This window comes from Ascaphus truei, chromosome 1 (genome assembly GCF_040206685.1).
Source record: "Ascaphus truei isolate aAscTru1 chromosome 1, aAscTru1.hap1, whole genome shotgun sequence".
NCBI lineage: Eukaryota > Metazoa > Chordata > Amphibia > Anura > Ascaphidae > Ascaphus > Ascaphus truei.
The window spans coordinates 359,223,972-359,249,194 of record NC_134483.1 but is presented as its reverse complement, the minus strand read 5'-3'; the positions used below and the strand labels follow the sequence as shown (position 1 = coordinate 359,249,194).

General features: G+C 45.7%; 2 protein-coding genes across 6 annotated transcripts in view; one reads left to right on the top strand and one right to left on the bottom strand.

The window, feature by feature from the left end:
- The window catches only part of SMARCAD1 (SNF2 related chromatin remodeling ATPase with DExD box 1), a 113,401-nt gene extending 113,066 nt beyond the window's left edge, over positions 1-335 (top strand). For all 4 annotated transcript variants that reach the window (XM_075609912.1, XM_075609929.1, XM_075609921.1 and 1 more), the window contains one exon: positions 1-335. This exon is cut by the window's left edge and continues 288 nt beyond it. The gene's annotated coding sequence lies outside the window, so the exon portion shown is untranslated.
- Positions 336-5,830: 5,495 nt separating this feature from the next.
- Positions 5,831-25,223, bottom strand: part of HPGDS (hematopoietic prostaglandin D synthase) — a 72,696-nt gene continuing 53,303 nt past the window's right edge. For both annotated transcript variants that reach the window (XM_075609894.1, XM_075609901.1), the window contains 4 exons: positions 24,047-24,139; positions 22,689-22,798; positions 21,040-21,138; positions 5,831-6,118 (listed from right to left, as the gene is read on the bottom strand). In XM_075609894.1, coding sequence (XP_075466009.1) covers positions 5,954-6,118; positions 21,040-21,138; positions 22,689-22,798; positions 24,047-24,139 — 467 coding nt within the window. In that variant the 3' untranslated portion in view covers positions 5,831-5,953. The remainder of the gene's footprint in view (positions 6,119-21,039; positions 21,139-22,688; positions 22,799-24,046; positions 24,140-25,223) is intronic.

Below are 25,223 nucleotides of genomic sequence, written 5' to 3'. Positions count from 1 at the left end.
TTCGAGAACTTTGGTGAATGTAACAACAAATTCACTAGTGCTTTAGATTGTCAGTATTTTTGTACTGTAATTTTTCCTACCTCTGTTATCTGCTGTATTCCAATGGGTAATGTATATTTTACATGTGCCTTTTTTGAAAATGCTCTTGTCAGGTTGCTTGTTTTTCCTTTTGTTTTCTGTTACTTTGAGGCATTCCTACTAACGAGACTTGTTCAAAGATGAACTGTATGCCATAATACAATTCTTTTTTCAATGTTTAATAATGGCAGTATGTCTGTCGCTTTGTTTTTTTTTGTAAGAGAAATGCAAAAAAATAAAATATTTGTCAACCGCTTCATTGGCGTATGTTAAATTGTTTGATCATTAAGACAACAGGCTCACCGAAGATGTTTAAACAAAGTTTGCTCTATAACAATTTTGAAATTAAAGTATTATGAGCCAGATTATTGTTACAACGCCTACAGTTCAGAAACTGGGTTACCTGCAACACTGATGGACCACAATCACTTTGGTGGGGTCAGGCAATTCTGCCGATGGCGCTTCAGCAGATATGTACTGACATTGGTCTGTGACATGCTGCACTTGGTGTGGGTGTGTTTATTTTCAATCTATTGACGAACAGAGTTACTAAGAAAGTGGTGGTCCTCCACACAATATACTGCAATCATCAATGTTTGTCATTTTTGGCAGATTGGGCAAACTTAAATAAATCTGTGGTTCATTTTTCTTGATCAGCATAATTGTTGCATGGTTCAAGGTGCAGTGTTGCCTAGAATGAAAATGAGCACCAAGATATGTTTAGTTGGTTAAAGCTGTGTGATTTTCCTAATAACAATACACACACCCCCATCCCGTATAATCATTTTCCTTGTAAGTTTGGCAGGTTTTACTTTTTTGGTGTATGATCTTGCCAAGCAGTGGCATTAATTTCCTCACCTGTCTCCTCCTTTGGTCTTTTGATAAGGAGGTACAATGGCTTACATTCATTATTTTTTATTTGTTTTACTTTACTTATTAAAGGTGTGGATTAAAAGCAAGAGATTTAGGGAGTGGAAATTGCAATCAAACAGTGTCCCTCATATAGGGAAAATCCTTATTTTTTGAAGGGGAATTTAAGATTGTATTTATTAGTGGCCACTCTAATATTTTTACATTTTGTGTGACACTGCACTTTTTAACCGTTTTACACCTAGAATGTCTTGGCAGCAGAATGGCCTAAAAATTGTAGCTCCGAGACCACCTGATAGCTACTGCAGTGATCATAAGGTGTCGACCCATCTATTCCAAATGTGGCTACGGCTCTCAGAGCTGCTTTTGTAATCAACCATAGATTTGTAGGGCCATCAACATTACTGTTGCCGACACTCATGATTACTCTGTCATGATGACTTAATGGAATAGGTGTCCTCCTTCCGTTCCACTTTATTGATCGCAGAACACAATCTCCCCTAGAGAACGAACAGGAAAATCGTAACATAGCTACAATGTTATGGAACCACTGGAGTGACAAAACCCATGATGTAATAGCTGCAGTATATGTTTAGGCTACCAAAATGGTCAGAACACAAATTAGGGGAAGATCAAGATCTTTCTAATGCATTGACCAGGATAATTTAAGATAAGTAATTAAAAAAAAAAGCATACATAAGATTAAAGATAGTACAATGCACCCTTAACAGCACCAATAGTCACCCATGGTAATTCTGAGTAATGATGATCCACGCACACTACTTCTGCTAGTACTGTACATAAGTTAAGAGTTTTAGTATAAAGATGGTGCCATATATTGCAACATCATGCCATCATAGTAAAGTTATGAAGCGATAAACCACCATTGACAAACATTTGCAATTACATATGCAGAAGCCGTTATATAATGGCTATATGTGGTCTCTTCAACTTGGGGGAAACTAAATTTAAAGTGTTGAACTTGGGAAAATGTCTGTTTAGACTGGAAGAATTAGCTTTTTTTTTACCTAGCCGTAATACTTCTGTAGCCAACCTCATTTTTTCCAAACATGCACACTTTTTGACATGCCCTGCCTTATTTCTCCTAATTCTTTGCCTGCTCTCTTCACACCTTCTTATTTTTTCCAATCTGCTCCCCCAATTTTCACTTATACAGTATGTCCCATAACTTGCCCATGCCTCTCTGACTGGTCCCTGTGCCAGTTGAGCAGGTAGCAGGTACAGTAGCAGAGGTTAGTCTTTCCCAGAGTGTCAGTTTCCACACAGCTTTGTCTCTCTGCACTACACAGGTATACGGGGTGGGAGGAGAAAGATCATGTGTATATAGCCTATGTAGCCCATATTCCCCCCCCCCCCCCCCCCCCCTGGTCTGGGAGATGTTGCTGCTACATGGAGTGTGGTGATGCATACCTGCTGGCTCACAATAGATCTGAGTCTCCCGCATTGTGGTAGGGGATGTCAGATCAGGCTTCTGGGGTATAGACTGATAATGTACTCACGGTGACAGCACCTCCATCTCTTGCAGGCCCCTGGAATGAGGGGAGCAATCTCCTGCAAGAGAGTTCTCTTCCCTTCCCCTGATTGCAGTCTCATGCGGAAGGTATAGTGAAACAGAAACATTTTATTGTACACTGCAGGCTTCACTCAGCATACACAGCAACCATCAGTAGAGCTTAGGGCCTTCACCCTCAGGATGTCTCTGGACCTGCACTCCCAGCCTAGGCACCAGAAGCAGTCCTAGCTCTTCTCTTACTCCCTGGTGGAGTAAGAGGAATAGTCTCCCGCCGCTCCCCTAAGGGAGGGCCCACAGATTAGCAGAGCCATGCACAACTGGTTTGGGTAGACTGGCCTCTCAAAGGTAGAGGCAAACTGACTAAATCAGGAAGTGCAGCTCCTTAATTACAGGAAAAGCAAGAACCAGCCCTGAATTCCTGATTGGACACAAGGCCTAGTTGCACCGCCTCCCCTGTGACTCACTGAAGCTGCAGGGTGTGGGGAAAACCCATGATTAGTCGTAGCAGGCCTGCTCTTACTAGGACTTCCTGCCAGGAGAAGGGCAGACTGGTAGCCAGTGAAACCAGGCCTGACTACACCTATAAGCACTTTACCAACTGCATTCCAGCCAATGGGTCCACATTGACTGGAAGACGCCTTACATCCCATTCAAGTCAGTTGCCTGTAAAGTGTCTTCAAGCTCTGTTATGTCTTATGGAAGATTGTTTAGTTTAAAAAAAGGGACATCTATACAATGCAGTTTAGGATTTAAGTGTTTTTCTGATTTTAGATTTGTATTAATTATAAATGTTTATAAAACGTGAATTAACTAGCCAGCCTGACAAAGCGGCCAGGTGCTCAGAAGCATTGCTGGGTATCTGGTCCTTTTGGTACACTACATAAGATATGGAAAAGACGCATGATATATATTTTTTTAATGGGATTTTTTTGGGGGGGTGGGCCGCCTTGGGTGGTCAAGAACAAAATATTGTTTGTAAGCATTCATGTGTATACAGTACATTTCCCTGATGAAGTGATAATCAAGAAACGTTACTGAATTTGACCGACACCAAGACCTGCGGAGTATTGGTCTCCCCCTTCAGAAATCAACGACCGGAATAGAGCTCATCGTCGGTGTTGTCCATCAAGGCATCTGCACAGCATGAGCACAGTCCGGTCAGTGTGGAGAAAGAGACGGACCCTGCTAGGTGAACCTGTGGGCATCACACTTCTCCCCCAAAAAGTGTGAAAGGTTTTTTTACTCTGATACATTGAGTTCAATACCACTTGTTTTAACTTATTTTTATTACAAAACTGTTGCGCTATGGGTGTTTTTTGCACTTCTTTTTTTATTTTAACGTGTATACAGTATCGTATCGGAATGTGGAAAGCAAATGGTGTCCATTAACTGGCACTTGTATATGCAAGTATCGGGATTTGAAAGCTAATTCATTATATCCCAAAGTGATCAATCGTAGAAAACCGCCTTTATCGTGAATGAGGGTTTTAGTTTGGGGTATATTGACTTACTGCAGTTGTATTCAAGCCACAATGAAGGGTAGTCAGGGCTGGAACATTGGTTTATCTCTATAATGTCACAGAAACACTCAAAACGCAAAACTCCCTTCGGGCATGTAAAAGAAAAATATAGACATAGTGCAACAGTCTAATGCAAAAAATATATAAAATTCAATGGAGTGATTGCGAAATCAGGTGGTGTAGGTTCTGAGGAGACCAGGCTTGGATCCCCATTGGCTGAGAGGGTCTGTGACGTCACCCGGAAGTGGATTCCGTGAGGAGACGCCGGTCAGATTACTACCCAGCGTGAGACATCCAGCATTGCAAGACCCAGAGCGGTCAAATTGCCTATCTTGCACAGAGCATGCGAGTGTTAGGCTAAGGCCCCGCTCCCAGAGTCAGCGCACCCGCACTGCAGACAGGCGGTGCGCTGAGATACACAGACCGCGATATGCGGTCTGTAGGGAGCGGGAGGTGGGCGGGAGTGGGAGGTTTGACAGGGAGGGGGGGCGTGGCTTGAGCGGAGGGACCCGCTACTCCCCCCCCCTCCCTCCACGGGCTGCAGGAGGGACCCGCTACTCTCCCCCCTCCCTCCACGGGCTGCAGGAGGGACCCGCTACTCCCCCCCCCCTCCCTCCCTCCACGGACTCGGGCTGGAGCTGCTGAAGGGAAAGTTTAAACACACACACGCAGGCACTCACACATACACACACACACAGGCACTCATACATACACACATACACACACACAGGCAGGCACTCATACATACACACATACACACACACAGGCAGGCAGGCACTCACGCACTCATACACACACACACACACACACACAGACAGGCAGGCACTCACGCACTCATACACACACACACACAGACAGAGGCAGGCACTCACGCACTCATACACACACAGATACACACACAGACAGGCACGCACGCACTCAGACACACACACAGACAGGCACTCACCTGCTTTCACTCCACACTCCTCCCCGCTCCCCGAAGCCTCTCCTCCTCCCGAAGCCTCCCCTCCCCATTGGCTCACAGCCACACCACGTGACGCGTCAACGCTAGGAAACACCATTCTCTTGTGTCTCCTAGCGGCTGACGCGCCACAGCGTGTAGTCAGCTGTGCCGCCAGGGGGGACCGGGACCGGCTCGCGAGCATTCCCCTGCTGGTGGGGAACTCGCGACATAGCCGCCCGCGCCAACGAGCGCAGCGGGACCGAGGCCTAATGAGCTCCTTGCTCTTGTTTGTGTTATAATAAATTGTGTTGCACTATATCTTCTTTTCTCTCTTTTACAAATCTGTGCGAGTTCCTGTTACATCCTCCAGAACCAGATTTCTATACAACATCAATGCTTGAATATCACCTACACCATCTGAGTGAGCAATCACTCGTTTGAATTTTATATATTTTTGCATTACACTGTTGCAGTATGTATTTATTTTTCTTTTACATGCCCGAGGGGAGTTTTGCGCTGTGAGTGTTTCTGTGACGTCCTTCTGAGGTGTTGTGAAACACCTACCGCCAGCTGCATCTCCCTTGTGATATTAATTTGTATTTAATCACTGGTTTATTTATAATAGGTTTGGGTTTGCACTTCACTTCATTTGTGTAATAAATGCTTTGACTTTCATTATTTGTTAGATCATCTTTGTTGTCAGATAAGTCCTGAACAGTAAACTGCATTACCATACAATTGCAAATTAAATTAAATAAGACGATTAATTAGAATTGGCAGCGTTATGTTTTAAAGTGCATCCTTCAGATCTAAATGCCGCAATGTACATACCCATCAAGCCAACATTTGGTATTTATGGTTCCTTAAAAAAAAAAAAAAAACACATTCAATATGCTTGCATTTTATTAACCATCCTAGCACTGATCCAAAATAAACATATGCCGCAAGATTGGAAAGAATGTGTGATGTTTGGGGCATGTGTTTCACATGGCGAGAGAAGCTTTTCTGTTACTCCCGTGTTTGTGGTCTTTTCTTTATCCAGGCTGCAATAGCAGGAATGGATTTGACTTTGTCTTTGACAGACAGTAGTTTTGGATAGTTCTGAGCAAATCCTGGTTTATAAACTTCAAGAGTATCACTGCAAATATCCCAGAACAAGTCAGCCAAAGTTACCTACAGATAATAAAATGGGAAAAATAATAATTATTTTAAATGTTTAGCTTATGATTTTTTTTGTTCTCATCTTGTTTGCCTTTTTTTTTTTTTTTTTTGTACTTTGACCATTGTAAATAGATGTCAATTAAACTTTGTCTGGAATACCATGAGTGTGCAAATATAAGTAAAGATGATGATCAAAATGGGGGTTATGACAAAAGATAATTTAACGAACAAATCTAATAGATGAAGCATTAAGTGTAAACGTAGGTTTATGATACATACAAAAACAGAATATCACGAAGGAACCAAATAAATCACAGTAAATGGGGAAGGCGGGGATAGGAAGGGAGGACAAGAAAATCACAGAAGGGTGTGGAGGGGGGGGGGGTGTCGTCAACTGACTGCAACAGACCGGCTATGAGTGCTTCAATTCATAAATTGAGCACTGCACAGCAATATTTCACTTTATTGCGCCTTCATAATTTGTTTATTATTGTTCTCACGATAATAGTGACCGTTTTTAGGCTGCACTAAGACCTATTTATATGTATGTGAGGATTTCAGTTTTCACTCTTATATTGTTATTTTGTTCACAATTTATTTTAAGCAAGCGTGGAGCAGTAGAATCATACACCATATAATGGATACATGCATCTAATATCTAGTACATATGAATCCATTTTCATTACCGAATAGTGGTAATTCTTGTGTAGTGATGGCAATGTATATATCATTTAAGTACATATCAAGGCACAGTTAATTCCTGCATCAAAGAACTTACAATCTAATTTTCGACATCTTAAAGGGGTATTTGTGTAAGGTCAGAAAGTATTTGTACTGGGATCTCTCTTTTTTCTTTTTTTTTTCTCCGGTGGCGTCTTCCTTAGCCACACCCAAGACAAAGGAAAAGACAGGGAGTGCATACGACTTTCCCCATGCTGCACATGTCATGGCATACCCCACTTCCCCTCCCTTTCCTCGTCCAAAATCCATGCTGTCCATCTCTTTTTTTTTCCCTCAGTGTCGCTGTCATCTTTCGCCCCTTTGGACCTACATCTCAATTTCATGACAATTTTGCTGCCTAGTTTCCTCTCTTCTGACACACCTACTACCATCCTTGGATTTTAATTTTATACCTATTGACAATCTGAATGCCACTTCAGCTGCTCATCTTATCCAAGGACTCTTGAAGATGACAACCTCTCCACACTGCAATGGACACTCCTTTAACCTGTTTTTTGCCCCGCTTCTGCTGTCTCCAACTCCTCTAATACAGTATGTCCTTTCTGCTCTCTGAGCAACACCTCCTAACCTTTAGCCTCACTCTACCCTCTGCACCCTCCACAACACCTACTTCCATACACACATACAGAAACTTACATATTTTAGATCCCCTTTTACAACCTCTCCTCTTTCCAATTTCAACCCTTTCCTGCCCTGACCTTCTGCAGAAACCTCTCTATTTGTCAGTACACTGTCATAAGCCTTAGACAAAATGGCTCCTGCCACCACTCATCGCCCCAGACAATCTAAGCCACAGCCATAGCACACACACACGTTACCTGCTACCTCCAAAAGTGCTTACGCACTGCAGAACGTTGCTGGAGGAAATTCCATTCTAAAGCAGACTTCCTCCACTATAAATTCATTCTCGTCCTATAACACTGCCCTTTCCCTTGCCATGCAAACCTACTTTTCCTGATCACCCTGGCAGTGGGCACCATTGGGTTAATCCCTTCTCACTCTAGGTAGGACAGGAAGTAGACTTTTGCAGGTAGGCCATATAAGGCCCCTCCCTCTACCTGCACCTTAGTCTTTTTCCTGTCCTCACAGCTAGGAGTAGGATTTTTTATTTTCTAACAGGGCTCACCTACTGCACCTTGTGCAGATAGCCAGGGTCTCAGCCTCTCTGCCCTGAAGCTCCGCGATGCGCCCTACGGGTGGCAAGACGGAGACCCCTTAGAGTCGGGGGAGCCCCTGTTGGGGGGGGGGGGGGGGGGGAACAGCTGCAGCCGCTGGCGGGGAAGCTTAGGTGCAAAGCCCAGGACCGATCGAAGGCGCACAGCAGCTGCAGCTGGGAGCCGTGGAGGCCCAGACTCACCGAATAAGCGTATGGTACGCTGCGGTAAAGTACCCAGCAGCCCGCTACAGGCGGAGGGGGGAGCAGCCATAGCTGCGAGCAGAGGAGGCTCAATTGACCGCACTAGCGTATGGAACGCGGCGGTGAACTACCCCAGTAATTCTGCTGCGAACCGAAGGAGGTTCATATTGACCGCATGTGTATCTGAGATACTGCGGTAAAAGGGTACAGTGCAGGCGGCCGCTCGGGAGCATGCGCGTCACGGCACGCCGGCAAATGCGTGCACAGACACGCGAGCCGTGCACGAGCACTTGATGACGTCAGAGAAGCGACGACCACACGGTGTATGTGTGAGTGAAAGCTGCAGCATGGAACGCTCAGCAGGGAGAAGCCAAGTGCTGGATATGGATTCAAAAATGGAAACACCCAAACTTCAGTTCCCAAGACTAGGTGAGTCCTTAGTTTTAGTTCTGCATGGGAAAGAGAGATGGTATATATACATTAGGGTGTATGTTTAGTATTTATTTTGTTTTTATAAATTAGTTCGGTGGTTACCCTCCCAGAAGCAGGATCTTCAAAAGGGACGGGGGAATCCCTGCAACATAAATGAAAGGTTGCTAAGAAAACTAAATGGTGTTCAGCTTGTGAGAAACCAGCCCTAATAGGGAAGTAATTATGTGAAGATGTCTTAAGACACCTGCAGGTGATACCAATGAACAAATGAGCATTTTCTTTATTGATGAAGGAGGCTGTTAAACAGAGAGTTGATGCGGCAGTACAGCAAGCTGTTAACCCTGCGCAGGAAAGATCTAGATCCCAGACCAGTCTGGATAAGGGGAAAGGTTTTTCATCATATGGGTCTGAAATTGATTGTTTTCATGTGTCAGAGAGTGAAATGGATTCATCAGATCAAGATATTCAGGAAGGAATCTGAATTTGATGTAAAGGGTGGATCCACTCATCAAAGCCATGATACAGGTTTTGGAACTGGAAGACATTGAGGAGTTAACCCACAAAAAAGATAACATTTTTGGGGCGAGACAAAAAGTGTCCTGGCTGCTTCAAGAGTTTCTGTACTGGCCTGCTTTGACAGGCTAAGCAGTCTGCTACTGCTGCTACTAATGCTACTACTGCTACTACTGCTGCTGCTTTAAAAAGGTAGAGTCTTTACTATCCATCAAGTAGTTAAGGACCTCATTCAGGTGGAGTTGGCGCAACCAGACGCCAGAGTATTTACGCCTAAAAGGTTTGGGAAGATGTATCCATTCCCACAAGAGGAGGTAAAATTTTGGGATGCCAGCCCAAAGGTGGATACTGCTATTTCCAGAATAGTAGAGAAGACCACAATTCCAATAAGGAACTTGCGTCATTGGAGAACGCTATGGATAGGAAGATGGATACGTATGGAAGAAAACATACGTTACCGCAGGAACATCCTCATACCTGCCATAGTTGCCAACATTGAAGAAGCAATACACAAAGGTGTGGAAAGAAGTGCTATTCTTAAGCACTGTCCGAAGTAAAATGAGCAGCAAAATCTATGGTGCTGGCGGTATCAGCAAGAAGGGCTTTATGGCTCAGACAGTGGATGGCTGACACAGCATCAAAGAACAACTTGTGTGGATTACCATTGAAGGTGAGTTCCTCTTCGGTAACAAACTGGATGCAATAATAACAAAAGCATCAGGAGGTAAGAGCACTTTTTACCTCAAGAAAAGCAGAAGATTCGGTTTCCAACAGGCTAATAGAAACCAATATAAGGAAGCAAAGGCATATAGACCTGGCAGGTCATCTCCAAGACAAACAACATGGAGGGACGGCCAGGACCGTTTTTTTTTTTGTGACAGTTGCCAGTAGGAGGGCGACTGAAGCAGTTTTTTTGCAACATGGGCCCAAACGATACAGGACAATTGGGTATTACAGACCATTCATCAGGGGTACAGTATAGAATTTAGAGAGATGCCAAGAAGAAATATGTTCTTAATAACATGGATACAGTCCAAGGAAAAAAGAAGGCAGAATAATTTGGCTTTAAAGAAATTATTACAAGCAGAAGTAATAAAGAAGGTACCTCAGGAAGAGGAAGTGAAATTTATTCCAGAATTTTTCTAGTAAGGAAACCTACAAGGGAGTACAGAGCAATTCTAGACCTAAGAAGTGTGAACCTGATTATTCAAGAGCTACAACCAGGAGACTGGATGGTGGCAATAAGACTTAGAAGATGCTTATCTACAGGTGCCCATAGCAAAGGGACACCAAAGATGCCTAAGGTTTCAGTAAATCAAGATCATTATCAGTACACAGCACTGCCATTTGGTCTGGCGACTTCCCCAAGGACGTTTATAAAGGTTCTAGCCCCTCTAGTGGCAGAAATGAGAGAAGAGGGGTAGAAATATACCCATACCTGGACGACATCTGGGTAAAATCAGGGAGTCTGGAGAAACTCCAACAAGAACAGAAGATGGTATAACCTTCCTGGAACACCACGGTTGGTTAATAAACAGAAACAAGAGCCATCTCATGCCACTCAGCTGTTAAGATTTCTGGGGGTAGAATTTGATACAGCAAAAGGAGAAGTGAGACTACCAGACGCAAAGGAAATCTGGCAATGGAAAGATTGATCATCAGATTCTTTCAGGCAGTTAAAAGGTTAAGGCCTCAAATCAAGAACAGGGTACCTAAAGGGGACTGGTCCCTAGTATTGGATGTACTAACAGCAGCTCCGTTTGAACCTATACAGGAGATAGGCTTGAAATGGTTATCATGGAAAATGGCGTTTTGATAGCAATCACCTCAGCAAGGAGAGTGGGAGAACTACAGGCTCTATCAGCCAAGGAACCATTCCTAGTCATACATCAAGACAAGGCAGTTCTCAGACCAGTACATCAATTCCTGCCAAAAGTTGTATCACAGTTCCACATGAATCAAGAAATTGTGATTCCGACATTCTGTCCAGAACCAAAGAATAAGAAAGAAGAAAGACTACACAAGTTAGAGGTGGTAAGATGTCTAAAAGTGTACCTGGAAGGATGCGAGATATCAGAAAGTCAGACAGACTATTCATCAATTCCAGAGGGACCGAAGAAAGGTCAAGAAGCTTCAAAGACAACAATTTCCCAGTGGATAGTGTCTTGTTTTAAAAGGCTTATGAAAGCAAAGGACAAGATAAACCTTTGAACATTAAAGCTCATTCTACAAGGGCCATGTCTACTTCATGGGCATTTAAAGCCCAGGATACACCAGGACAGATTTGCATAGCGGCAGTCTGGTCCTCATTCAATACATTCTTGAAATACTACAGACTAGACGTACAATCATCAGCTGACGCAAGCTTTGGGCGTAGAGTGTTAGGAACTGTAGTAAAATAAAGTGTAAAGTATATTAATAAAGGTCAAACTGATAAGGCATTAAACTGGTGTTGTCTATTCTGATGCATCCCTCCCTAAAATTTGCACTGCTTGGGTATGTCCCAATGGTGCCCACTGCCAGGGTGATCAGGAAAGGAGAAAATTTAAACAACTTACCGTAATTTTCTTTTCCTGGAACCATGGCAGTGGGCACATAGGCATTAGACATACATAGGGAGGGTAACTATGTGCCCACTGCCATGGTTCCAGGAAAAGAAAATTACGGTAAGTTGTTTAAATTTTCTCCTTCATTCATACAAACGCTGTCCTCTAACCCTTAATGCCTATTATCCACCTTTAACTTCTTTCTCCCATCTACACCTACTTCATAGACCAGATTAAATCAATTAGACATGACATCTCTTCATGTCATTCTACACACAACACCTACCTCCACTCACATACCTAAATCTACACTCAGCTCATTTTACCTTGACTGAGGATGAGGTCTTCATGCTCCTCATTTCATCCTACCATCTGTCCCCTTGGTCCTTTTCCCTCATCTCCACCACTTTGTCTTTGCACACTATGTCCCACCCTAACTCACCTTTGTAACCTCTCTCACCTCCGGCACTTTCCCATCTTTTAAACTTGCACTCATCATGACCATTCTAAAGAAATCCTCACTTAACCCATCCTCCCTCTCTAACTACCGCTCAATCTCTTTCTTCTCCCCTTTGCCTCCAAGTTACTTAATCCAACCGCCTGACTCAATTTCTCTCCTCCAACTGCTTGCGTGACGCTTTGCAATCTGATTTCCATCCTCTAGACTCCACTGAGATAGCACTAACAAAAGTGACCAATGACCTACTCACAACTCTAAGGGTCATTTCTCCTTAAAAATTCTTCTGGATTTCTCTGTTGCCTTCAACACTTTTGATCATCCACTTCTTCTGAACACTCTCAACTCCATTGGTTCATGTTCTACCTAACCAACCGCTCCTTCAGTGTTTCCTTCTCTGGTGTCTCCTCTTCACTTCCTCTCTCTCTCTTGGGGTCCTTCTAGACTGTCCTTGGCCCTCTGTGCTTCTCACTCTACAATTCTCTTGGTGAACTAATACAATCTTTTGGCTTTCAGCAGCATCATTATGCCGATGACATACACATTTACCTCTCCCCTGTTTGGCTGGACCTATCTCTATGCTTCCCCTCACTTTGACTTGTCCCTCTCTCTCTATCACTTGCCCTTCTCTCACTTGCTCCACTCTCACTCGCCTCTTTCTCTCTCACTTGCCCCTCTCACTTATCCATCTCTGTCACTAACCCATCTCTCTCGCTCTCTCGCCCCTCTCACTCACCCCACTCTCTCTATCTCCTATTTCTCTCTCACTCTCACTCGACCCTCTCTTTCTCTCTCGACCCTCTCAAATCAAATAAGCTTTTTTGGCATGACGAAAGAACATTTTAATATTGCCAAAGCTTGAATAACAGGGAGTAGGGTAAAATGATTACCTTCTACATGAATAACGGTGTAGTGTATAATGATTGCACAGTACGGTACGGGGGTAACAGTTACACACTACTGGACGTCTCTCAACCTGTGACAGGTGCTGATATAGTGTGCAGCCAATTCTGCTGTGTTTTCATCTCCCAGGAGGATCCCAATTCTCTCTCCTCTCTCTCACTCGCCCCTCTTTCTCACTCGCCCCTCTCGCTTTTGCTCTGTCGCTCTCTCACTCGCATCTCTCTTTTGATCTCTCACTCGCTGCTCTCGCTTTCTCTCACCTGCCTCTCTCTCGCCCCTCTCTCACTCGCCCCTCTCTTTCAGTCAACCCTTTCTCACTTGACCCTCTTTCTCTCACTCGACCCGCTATTTCTTTCTCTCAATCGTCCCTCTATTTCTTTCTTTCTCTCACTCGCCCCTCTAGTTCTTTACTCACTTGCTCCTCTCTTTCTCTCACGCGCTCCTCTCTTTCTCTCACGCGCTCCTCTCTTTCTCTCACTTGCCACTCTCACAATTGCTTCTCTCTCCCCTATCGTTCACTCACCCCTCTCTTTCACTCGCCCCTATCTCCTCTCACTCACCCCTCTCTCTGACTCGTTCCTCTCTCTCACTTGCCCCTCTTTCTCGCACTCGCCCCCCCTCTCTCTCTTACTTGCCTCTCTCTCTCACCCCCTCTCTCTCTCTTGCCCCCCTCTCTCTCTCGCCCCTCTCTCTCCCTTTCACTCACCCCCTCTCTCTCGCCCCTCTCTCTCCCTCTCACTGGCCCCCCTCTCTCTCTCGCCCATCTCTCTCCCTCTCACTCACCCCCCTCTCTCTCTTGCCCATCTCTCTCTCACTCACCCATCTCTCACTCACCCATCTCTTTCTCACTCGCCCCTCTTTTTCTCTCTCACCCTTCTTTCTCCCTCTCACTCGCCCCTCTCTCGCCTCTCTCTCACTCAACCCTCTCTTTCTCTCACTCGACCATCTCATAGCAAATCAAATAAGCTTTCTTGGCATGATGAAAGAACATTTTAATATTGCCAAAGCATGAATAACAGGGGGTAGGACAAAATTATTACAAATAGCAGGGTATAATATTATGGTTACACAGTACATGGGTAACAGTTACACACAGGGATGTGGGTGTTAGTGGGCATCGCTCAGCCTGTGACAGGTGCTGACATAGTCTGCAGCCAGTTCGGCTGTGGTTTCATCTTCACCCAGGAGGATCACTATTTTTTGGTTCTCTTCTATATTATTACATTTCTGGATAAGAGCTGTGAGTTTCTCCAGATGGACACTCCTCATTTCAGGGTATTGTGTGCAGCACAGCAGGAAGTGTGTTTCATCTTCTACCTCTCCTAGCTCTCATCGCTGGCAAAGTCTCATCAACCGGGGCTTCCAGTTCTCTGTCTGCCTGTTTATATTTCCAGACTGTGGGCATTCATTCTGTACTGACCCAAGTTCTGTCTCGGCTTTGGGTCTTTTATCTTCAGTAGGTAAGGTGCCAGAGTGTATTCTATTTTTAGGCTGTGGTAGGTCTCCAGCTTCTTTGAGCGCTTGATATCCTTTTCCCACATAGTCACATATTGATCCTTCATTTCGCTGGCGATTGAGTTGATTTGTTTTTTTGGCAGGTTGTTGATCTGTGTGGGGTTTTGGTCTTGGAGTGAGAGGATAAGTTGTATTATGGCACGGGGTTTAGTGAGGAGGTCCTGGCTTCTCATTGCTCTAAGCAGTAAGACTGTTTATGGCTATTGTTTAGGTGGCCCCAGAATGTCAGTGCTCTCTTCTGTACAGTGAGCAGTAAAGGAAAGCGGCCCAGCTCAGCTCAGCCCAGCATGCATTGTTTGATGCACTCCTGTGTACTTGGAGAAGGAGTTTGCAGAATTCCTAATGCAGTATTTCAGTTGGACTGGTATCCCATTTTGTGGAGTCTGGGTATGTCATAGGACCCCACACCTCACTGCCATACAGAAGGATGGATGTGATGATGCTGTGGAATATTTTCATCTAGATTCGTATTGTGGTTTAGGTGGTACATCGGTTTCCTTATTGCATAGAATGTTCTGCGGGCCTTCTCCTTCAGTGTATTTATGGCCAGGTCTCTCATCTCTCTCTCTCATCTCTCTATCTCTCTCATCTCTCTCTCTCTCACCCATCTCTCTCTCTCTCTCTCACCCATCTCTCTCTCTCTCTCTCACCCATCTCTCTCTCTCTCTCACCCATCTCTCTCTCTCTCACCCATCTCTCTCTCTCTCTCTCACCCATCTCTCTCTCTCTCTCTCACCCATCTCTCTCTCTCTCTCTCTCTCTCACCCATCTCTCTCTCTCACCCATCTCTCTCTCTCTCTCACCCATCTCTCTCTCTCTCACCCATCTCTCTCTCTCTCACCCATCTCTCTCTCTCTCACCCATCTCTCTCTCTCTCTCACCCATCTCTCTCTCTCTCTCACCCATCTCTCTCTCACCCATCTCTCTCTCTCACCCATCTCTCTCTCTCTCTCACCCATCTCTCTCTCTCTCTCTCTCTCTCTCTCTCACACATCTCTCTCTCTCTCTCTCTCTCTCTTTCCCATCTCTCTCTCTCTCACACCCATCTCTCTCACACCCATCTCTCTCTCTCACCCATCTCTCTCTCTCACCCATCTCTCTCTCTCACCCATCTCTCTCTCTCACCCATCTCTCTCTCACCCATCTCTCTCTCTATCTCACCCATCTCTCTCCCATCTCTCTCTCTCACCCATCTCTCTCTCTCACCCATCTCTCTCTCTCACCCATCTCTCTTTCTCTCACCCATCTCTCTCTAACCCATTTCTCTCTCTCACCCATCTCTCTCCCATCTCTCTCTCACCCATCTCTCTCTCACCCATCTCTCTTTCTCACCCATCTCTCTCTAACCCATTTCTCTCTCTCACCCATCTCTCTCTAACCCATTTCTCTCTCTCACCCATCTCTCTCCCATCTCTCTCTCACCCATCTCTCTCTCACCCATCTCTCTCTCTCACCCATCTCTCTCTCTCACCCATCTCTCTCTCTCACCCATCTCTCTTTCTCTCACCCATCTCTCCCATCTCTCTCTCACCCATCTCTCTCTCACCCATCTCTCTTTCTCACCCATCTCTCTCTAACCCATTTCTCTCTCTAACCCATTTCTCTCTCTAACCCATTTCTCTCTCTCACCCATCTCTCTCTAACCCATTTCTCTCTCATCAATCTCTCTCTATATCTCACCCATCTCTCTCTCTCTCTCACCCATCTCTCTCTCTCTCTCTCACCCATCTCTCTCTCTCTCACCCATCTCTCTCTCACCCATCTCTCTCTCTCACCCATCTCTCTCTCTCTCACCCATCTCTCTCTCACCCATCTCTCTCTCTCTCTCACCCATCTCTCTCTCTCTCACCCATCTCTCTCTCTCTCTCTCTCTCTCTCACCCATCTCTCTCTCTCTCTCACCCATCTCTCTCTCTCTCTCACCCATCTCTCTCTCTCTCTCACCCATCTCTCTCTCTCTCTCACCCATCTCTCTCTCTCTCTCACCCATCTCTCTCTCTCTCACCCATCTCTCTCTCTCTCTCTCTCTCACCCATCTCTCTCTCTCTCTCACCCATCTCTCTCTCTCTCTCACCCATCTCTCTCTCACCCATCTCTCTCTCTCACCCATCTCTCTCTCTCTCTCTCACCCATCTCTCTCTCTCTCTCTCTCTCTCACACACATCTCTCTCTCTCTTTCCCATCTCTCTCTCTCTCACACCCATCTCTCTCACACCCATCTCTCTCTCTCACCCATCTCTCTCTCTCACCCATCTCTCTCTCTCACCCATCTCTCTCTCACCCATCTCTCTCTCTCTCACCCATCTCTCTCCCATCTCTCTCTCTCACCCATCTCTCTCTCTCTCACCCATCTCTCTCTCTCTCACCCATCTCTCTCTAACCCATTTCTCTCTCTCACCCATCTCTCTCCCATCTCTCTCTCACCCATCTCTCTCTCACCCATCTCTCTTTCTCACCCATCTCTCTCTCTCACCCATCTCTCTCTAACCCATTTCTCTCTCTCACCCATCTCTCTCCCATCTCTATATCACCCATCTCTCTTTCTCACCCATCTCTCTCTAACCCATTTCTCTCTCATCAATCTCTCTCTCTATCTCACCCATCTCTCTCTCTCTCTCTCTCACCCATCTCTCTCTCTCTCTCACCCATCTCTCTCTCTCTCACCCATCTCTCTCTCTCTCACCCATCTCTCTCTCACCCATCTCTCTCTCTCACCCATCTCTCTCTCACCCATCTCTCTCTCTCTCTCTCTCACCCATCTCTCTCTCTCTCTCACCCATCTCTCTCTCTCTCTGACCCATCTCTCTCTCTCTCTCACTCACCCATCTCTCTCTCTCTCTCTCTCTCTCTCACACCCATCTCTCTCTCTCTCACACCCATCTCTCTCTTTCTCGCCCCTCTCTCTCTCTAGCCCCTCTATCACTTACCCGACTCTCACCCCCTTTCTCACTAACCGTTTCTCTCTCTCACATCCCGTCACTCTCTTCCCACCATTAATTTTACCTTGGGGGGGGAGGGCTCCACTCATGAATGGCCCTGCAGTGGAAGGAATCTAGGACCCCGCAGCTGAATGTAGAAGTTGGGCCTGACTACTGTACAACCGGGCCCAACCTCTGTACTGGCTTGGTTCACTGCAGAGGGAGGTGGTGAGGGAGGGAGGTTTGCAAGAGAGGGCCCCGCAACTGAGGAGAGCTGCAGCCCTGAGACCCACAGAAGACCAGGTTGCCCGATCACGGGCCAAAATTCCAGCATTGGTGGAGCCGGCCACCCAGAGAGGCTGGGCCTGGGACACTTGTCCCAGCTCTCTCCCTCTGTCGGTGGCCATGCTTGAACCTTGGGTATACTCTATCCCACAATGAGCAGCCACTTTACCTTTTTGTTTCAACATTGTTCCTCATTCCCTCTTGATTGTAAACTCTCACGAGAAGGACCCTCATTACCTCCTTGAATCTGTTTGTGCATGTTTGTCCTTATTTGTAATTACATGTAACTGTTTGTCATTATCACATCTCTGCAGCACCATTGTGCTGTGCTACGGAATATCTTGTCAAGTAAACCATAAATAAAGACAGCAGGGCCCCGCTTCTCGGCGCTCCACTTTTCGGCGATCCGCCGGCACAGAGAAGGGGGTCGCCATCTTGGATTCTCAGTCGCGCATGGGCGGTTGCACCTGGCGCGCATGCGCAGACCGTAGTTTGCGCGCATGCGCAGACCGTAGTTTGCGCGCGCAGACCATAGGTCACGCATGCATAGAACAGCGAAAATGCCGATTTGCGCATACAAACAACTGAAAATCGCCGGATCCGCTTTCCGGAGATTTTCACTATACGGCGGGCCCCTGGAACGGAACCTGCCGTATACCCGGGGCCCTCCTGTATATACACAAACAATGTCATTTTTTTTATGCAAAAACCATTCACCAAGTGTTATCAATGTGCAATTTCTTGTGTCCCTTTATATACTGGGTTACTAAAAGTATTGAAGGGGTTAATGTCTGGGGAATTGTTGCAAGGCAATGACCTTTAAGGTATTGTTGCAAGTCAGCCAACTGCCATGTATGCCTCGCCCCTATTCTGGAAAGAGCTCTCAACCTGTCTGCATGTTGTCCTAGTCTAGTAAGTGTGCTCGGCCGGGCGCCAGTTAATTACATTAAAAAAAAATTTAAAATGGCGGCGATTCTCGTGGTCCCCGCGCATGCGCAGGGCAAGCAGGGTGTCCTGCCTGCTGCCAGTGGGCCCGCTCCCCACGTGGGACGTGGGGGAAGCGCCAAGACAGGCCCTGCACGCACAACCAGCCCCACCCGCTCCCCACGTGGAACGGAGGGGGAAGCGCCAAGACAGGCCACGCACGCGCAACCCAGCCTCCCCGCTGCCCACGTGGGACAGAGGGGGAATCGCCGCGCACAACTCCCGCGCACGCTACCCAGCCCCCCCCCTGCTCCCAACTTGATACGGAGGGGGAAGCGCCAACTCAGCTTCCCCCTCGCGTGCCTCCTGCCTTAGTCTGCCTCGCCGCCCACCTCCCGCACCCCACTACCCCGAGCCCCCCTCCCGCCCCTGGCAGCTGCCTGTGATATCGGGGGCAATAGGAGGAAGTGTATGGCGGCAAGGAAGCAGCACCCACCGGTCAAGGTAAGTCACCCACCCAGTCACTCAACCCACCCATCCACTGTCTACTGTAAAACTGTCACCCACCCACTGTCACCCACCCAGTCAGTCACTGTCACCCACCCAGTCCCTCACTGTCACTCCCCCACCCAGTCACTCACCCACCCAGTCACTCACCCACCCAGTCACTCACCCACCCAGTCACTCACCCAGTCACTGTCACCCACCCACCTTCATTCACTGTCTCCCACCCACCGTCATTCACTGTCTCCCACCCAGCCACCATCATTCACTGTCACCCACCCAGCCACCGTCATTCACCCACCCAGCCACCGTCATTCACTCACCCAGGCAGACAGGCACATGTCTTTTGTTGAAAATATAAAAATAAACAGGTTGCATTGTAATGTTTTTTTCTGTATCATAATAAGAAAACAGTTAAGTAAAAGTTGCGTGCTAAAAGATATTTTTTCGTGTTATGTGTGCTATGGGTTTGGGGGGGAGGGGTGCGCTATGGGTTGGGGGGGGGGCCTGCTCCTTTCATTTGTCCCGGGCCCCATGATTTCTGTTGGCGGCCCTGAGTGTCCCTACATAGATAGGGCCAACACTAGCTAATGGCAAGGCCATAAGAATATACTGAAGGAGGCAGTTTCCTTTGCGTGGGATTCCCAAACAAATTGGGTCTCCAGGGCTGTCGCATATCAAGGTTGCTCCAACACCGGCCTTGGAAGAAGTAAGCACACCAGGTCACTAAAGAGGACAGCTTGGGTCTTGTATTAATGAGGGGTAGATGGGAACCCTGCTGGCATTACATCCCCAGCCAGAAGTTCGAGGAAAGTGCCTGCATGAAGACTCCAGGATGTTAAAAGTTATAGAAATGGATATTCCCCTTTGACTATGTACAAGACAAGTGATGTAAGCCATGTGTGCTTCCCTGTGGAGATGTATGGACTCCAGGGAAATGAATGTAAGAGTAAAAGTCTATTCTGTCAATAAAGCCTGTCCTGTTTGTATAAAAGTTTCTGGTGCCCTTTATTACCACCTGTATTGGGAAGTACCACTTATTAGCTGAAGTATGCAATAGGGAAATAGCGAAGTTGAGTTGAGCACTGCAAAAAATTCAGGCTGCAGGCTGGTTTAAAAATGAACTATTTATTCGGCATGATGCCCAAAAGACATACAACAGATGATGATCCTCTGACGCGTTTCCTGCCTTGTCGGCACTTTATCAATGACCCACTACTGATACAAAGGAGTAAGGTACATGAGGCTACCACACTGCATGGGCAGCTTGGTGAATTAGAATACAATCGGCCTAAACCTGTTAGAAGCACGGAAACTCAAAAAGGGGAACATACGAAAACCTGTATTAAAATAAACCGTAAACAGATGTGGGTGGATTTATTGAAGGCGGGGGTCCCAAGGGAGGAAATAGATGGGAACCCCACCATGAGCTGCTAAAAAAGTGGGAGGAAATAGTCCGAACAAACACGGCAAAGGTGTATAAGATGGATAGTGAAGACAGGGTGGGGGGTAACAGAGTAACACCGGGTCAGGGACTCCATTCCTATTGTTATTGTCATGTCTGAAACACTTTAATCCCCCATTATGTGTTATAATATTATGTCACGTGTATTACTGCTGTGGATGGTGCTACAGTATATAAATAAAGATATACATACATTCACAAAAGTCTATAAGAGCGGTTGAGTAATACATTGTACACAAAAAAAGGTTAGTCACACCTAAGGTTACACATTTACAATGACCGTAAACATGTAAAGTAACAACACATGCACACGAGTCTTCCTGAGCATGCACACTGTTTTATAGCTGCAAAATATCAGTTCACAATATACTCACCGAGTTGCCAACAAACCACAACTTATCTCCCAAACACTTTTCTAAGTTAGACAACAGTTCAGGGGCAAAATTGGCCAGGTATTCCTCTTGTCTCTGTTTCTAAAAAAAAAATGTAAAAAAAATTATAATACAGCAAACCACCACCGTTTTTGTTTTATAGGTTAATGCAATCCTGTCCTAAAAGTTCTCTTTGTTAAATATGATATGGTTAGAATTCCCATCATGCTTTGAGAATAATGTACCAATGCATTTGGGACCATGTTTTTGAAGATGGAAGTGCTTGTGGCGCTGGAGGTGCCTTGTGACAAAGCATGGCTTACTGAAAATGGCTATTAATCAAGTTACTATTTTTGCTTTGATAAACTACAGATGCAGTGCTATCCAAGTTTGTTTTGGGCGCAAGGAAACTGCTGATGAATGGAGCCTGACCGCGGCCTGATCACTGACCGCCCTCTGCCAAAAGTCCAGTAAACTGGCTGCCCTGAAAGGATTAACACCGCAGGCGTCCCTGCTTCTAAATGGGACTAGTCTGAGAATCCTACCAGCCCACAACCTGTCTGGAGGAGCTGCGCATCGAGAGTAGAGAGAAGCAGTCCCTCTCTCTGTGTCGCCCGGCACAGCTCTTACAGCAGATTGAACTATTTTTAGTACATAGGATTGAAGCAGGAGGTCTCCGGAGCTGAACAGTATTAATTTTAGGTCTGGAGACCTCCTGATTCCCGAGGTACAAGCTTCCATATGGGGTTCCAGTATCTCCTGCAAGTTTAAATCTCCCGCGTCAAGGCTCACATCACCGGAACAATGAAACGGCCCCAAATACCTGCACCCCAAATGGAGACATGTACCTCAGGAAGCAAGGAGTCCCCGGACCTGAAATGAATGCGGTTCAACTCCGGAGTCCCCCTGCTTTAATCCTATGTACTAAAAATAGTGTGATCCGCTGTAAGAGCTGTGCCGGGTGACACAGAGGGAGGGACTGCTTCTCTCTACGATCAGCTCTTCCAGACTGGTAGCAGCCTGATGGGACTAACACAGCTGGAGTCCCATTCAGAAGGAGGGACCTCCGCTGTGTTAAAACCTTCTGGGAAATTCCCTCCGTTCGAAGTGCCACACAGGGGGAAGTTGTATCACGCCACCTCTGTACTTCTTCATTTGTTGGTTCCAAAATGTGCTCTTGATATATAGCATTTTCTGAATTTCTGGTAACAAAAGTGTACCTTTTTGATTTTACTTATTCTAGGAAAATATTAGATCAGGCCAGCACTCAAAAAGTAAAAATATAATAACTCAATGGATAATTCCAAATAATGAAATTATAAGAAATGAACAAAGATACATTTATCATTTTTTTTTTTTAAATTTTGCAAGAACTTCTCAAAAAGTCTAATGGCAAGTTTAAAAAATACAGAGGTACATAATCACAACACTTATCGCCAAAGCAACGCTAGTGCTTCAGGGCTTCCTTGCCCTTTCCTCAGACTTTTGTGTAGGGTAAGTACACCCTATACAAAAGTACAGTACCTCATTGTTCTTTATGGTGAATGTATTAATTACAGTTTTGTTGCTAACCAGGACGTTGAAAAACTGGCAGCCTTCTTTGGTGCTACACCTTTAGTTTATCATATTTGTAAATGGAAAACAATACATACTTGTTTAGTTTCATCTGCATCTCTCCAGGGAAACACTAACAGAAAGTCATCAATGGAATCTAATATGCCATCAATTCGAGCTTGGTCCAGATTTGATTTTCCTGCCAGTCCTGTAGAGTAAAGTTAGAAACCTACTGTAGGTAATGGAAGTTCCAGAAACTGCAGGATCTATTTACAAATGTAATGAACAAATCATTGACCTAAGAATTAGGCTGTTGCAACAGGCAATGAGTATGCTATGCGTTATTCCCAACAGTTGTATACTATATATAAGTGGCTCATTACTTAACTTGATGTTGGTTAGAGATTAAAACAATTTTTGAAGGAGTGGCAGGTAAAACTCAGTAGTAAATTTCATGTGTGATAAAAGAATACCATATGTAGTGAAAAAATAAACACTTTTAGCATAATACACTATTTTGGCAAAATATGCCACCACCACACTTTTGGAAGTATGAAAGTGTGTAATCAAGAATGTAGTGCTGATGGTGTGCAGTTATACATATAAACAGATGTAGCCAGGTCCCCTCTGGCTCCCTGGTTCTCCGTTTCCCCCTTCCTTACCATCACCACGGTGGGGGTTGTTGCGGGTGGCGACGGGCTGGCCGGCGGCTCCCGTTGCAGGGTGCCGCCATGTTTAATGTGCTTGTGCATGCGCAGAACAGTTGCGGCGGCCATTTTAGAGACTGAAGAATGGGCTAGGTGGTGCTCCATAGCTCAGGGCCTGCTAGAGGTTGCGCATGCGCAGTTGCAAGTGGCGGCAGCAATTACAAAGTCGCGCATGCGCAAGGGGGATAGCGCACGCGGTCCCAGTAACAAAGAGGTCCCGCAGGGACTACAAGAACCAGCAGCCACTGGGGCTGCTATTCACGTGACACCAGGGAGCCAATCACAGAGAGAGATACATTTGGCGCGCTCAGGGCTTGCAAGGCAGTTGGAGCTTGGACAAGGATAGGGGAGGTTGCATGTGCAGGGAGGTAAGTAGCAAGTAGTGTATGTGGTTACTGTATGTGGGTCCTGTGTCAGGGGTTATTCTACACTCTAGAATCCTGCACAGGTGGAGGCACTGTAAGTATCGTTCCAGGTTCCAGGATACACCCCAGGTTCCCATCAGCGGAGGCTCAGGCCTCCTGTGAGCCTGACAGGTATTGCAGCACACCTGGTAATATGTGTAGTTCTCCCACAAAGGTCCCTAGCTGAGATTTGGGGGGGTAGGGGGTTGTGGGGTGGGGGGATGCATGTGTTACACAGATATAACTGGAAAGAGAAAACAATGTATCAGCACAGTGTTTCTTAAAAAATAATTAAAGACAACCGCTATAAGACGACACGCTGTTGTATCAGCAATTATACATTACCTGCTTCTCTAGCTAAGTATCTTCCTATGGCAAGGCTCTGGTGGAAGACTTCCCCATCAATTTCTAAAATTGGGAGTTTTCCATATGGAATAGCTGCAAGAAATAAATGGGAATTTTACTATTCTTTAGAAGAATAATTGGGCATAGTTTTTCCTAACCTCCTTTACTGTATCCTATTGCAGTGTCATACATACAGTACCAACACTCTCTGTTTTGCTGGGACTAGTCATTTCACTTTTTTTTTTTTTACAGTGATTGCTACTGTACTCTGGTTATTAATGGCTGGTACACTGCACAATGGCAAAAAAACAATGTACATCCCAGCTGTTTTGCCATTCTCAGGAAGATTAAGTGCATTTCAATTACAAGAGAATGATGCTCTCCTTGGTAAAGTCCTGGCTCTCATCTGCAGGCTGCAAATAAGGTGCTTGAAGTGGAACATTGTGGGACTGTGAGTGTACTGAGGAACTGAGGGACTGTGGGATGCAGCATTGCAAAACTGTCTCCATGTCACCATGAGACATTGGTCCAGTCATTGTGTTCTAACTATAATCCCAGTACATTATGGTTACTAATAGCCCTGTGGTAGTAATAAACATTTAGAAAACTAGAACTGAACTTCAGTCTCATGATAACTGAAGTAAATGCATCGTTAAGTTATAACAGGGATCTTCAAAGCTCCTAAAAATCACGTTAAGGCCTGTCAACTTTTACAGCCATTAGTGTTAATGCTATGCAAAATGTGTGGAAATCCTCAATGCATATCCACAGTTGACCGTTAAAGTTAATACGGGACTTAACACAATTGTTTTTGGGTCCCATCTAAACCTGGCGTTAGGCATGTACAAAGGTTACTGTTTTCGGTGCTGTGAACCCGTGCGGTCCCGGGAGGATTAACGTTGTGGGGGATCCATTTGAAAGGAATGGGCCCCCAGCAGCTGTAGCCTCTCCCGGCACTGCAAAGGTCCGGAGATGTGATTGCGGCACCCGAAAACTGTAACTTTTGTTACAGCTACTGTATGAGTGCTTCTAGCACCGAACACCAGGTCGCAGCTATTTGTTTTGGCCATGTCCAGGATCCTGAAGTGCCCACTTTGGTTTCTTACTGAATATTGCTGTAGCAATATATAAAACCAAAGTGAATACCATGAACTATGGCAAAACATTTTTTTAGCTA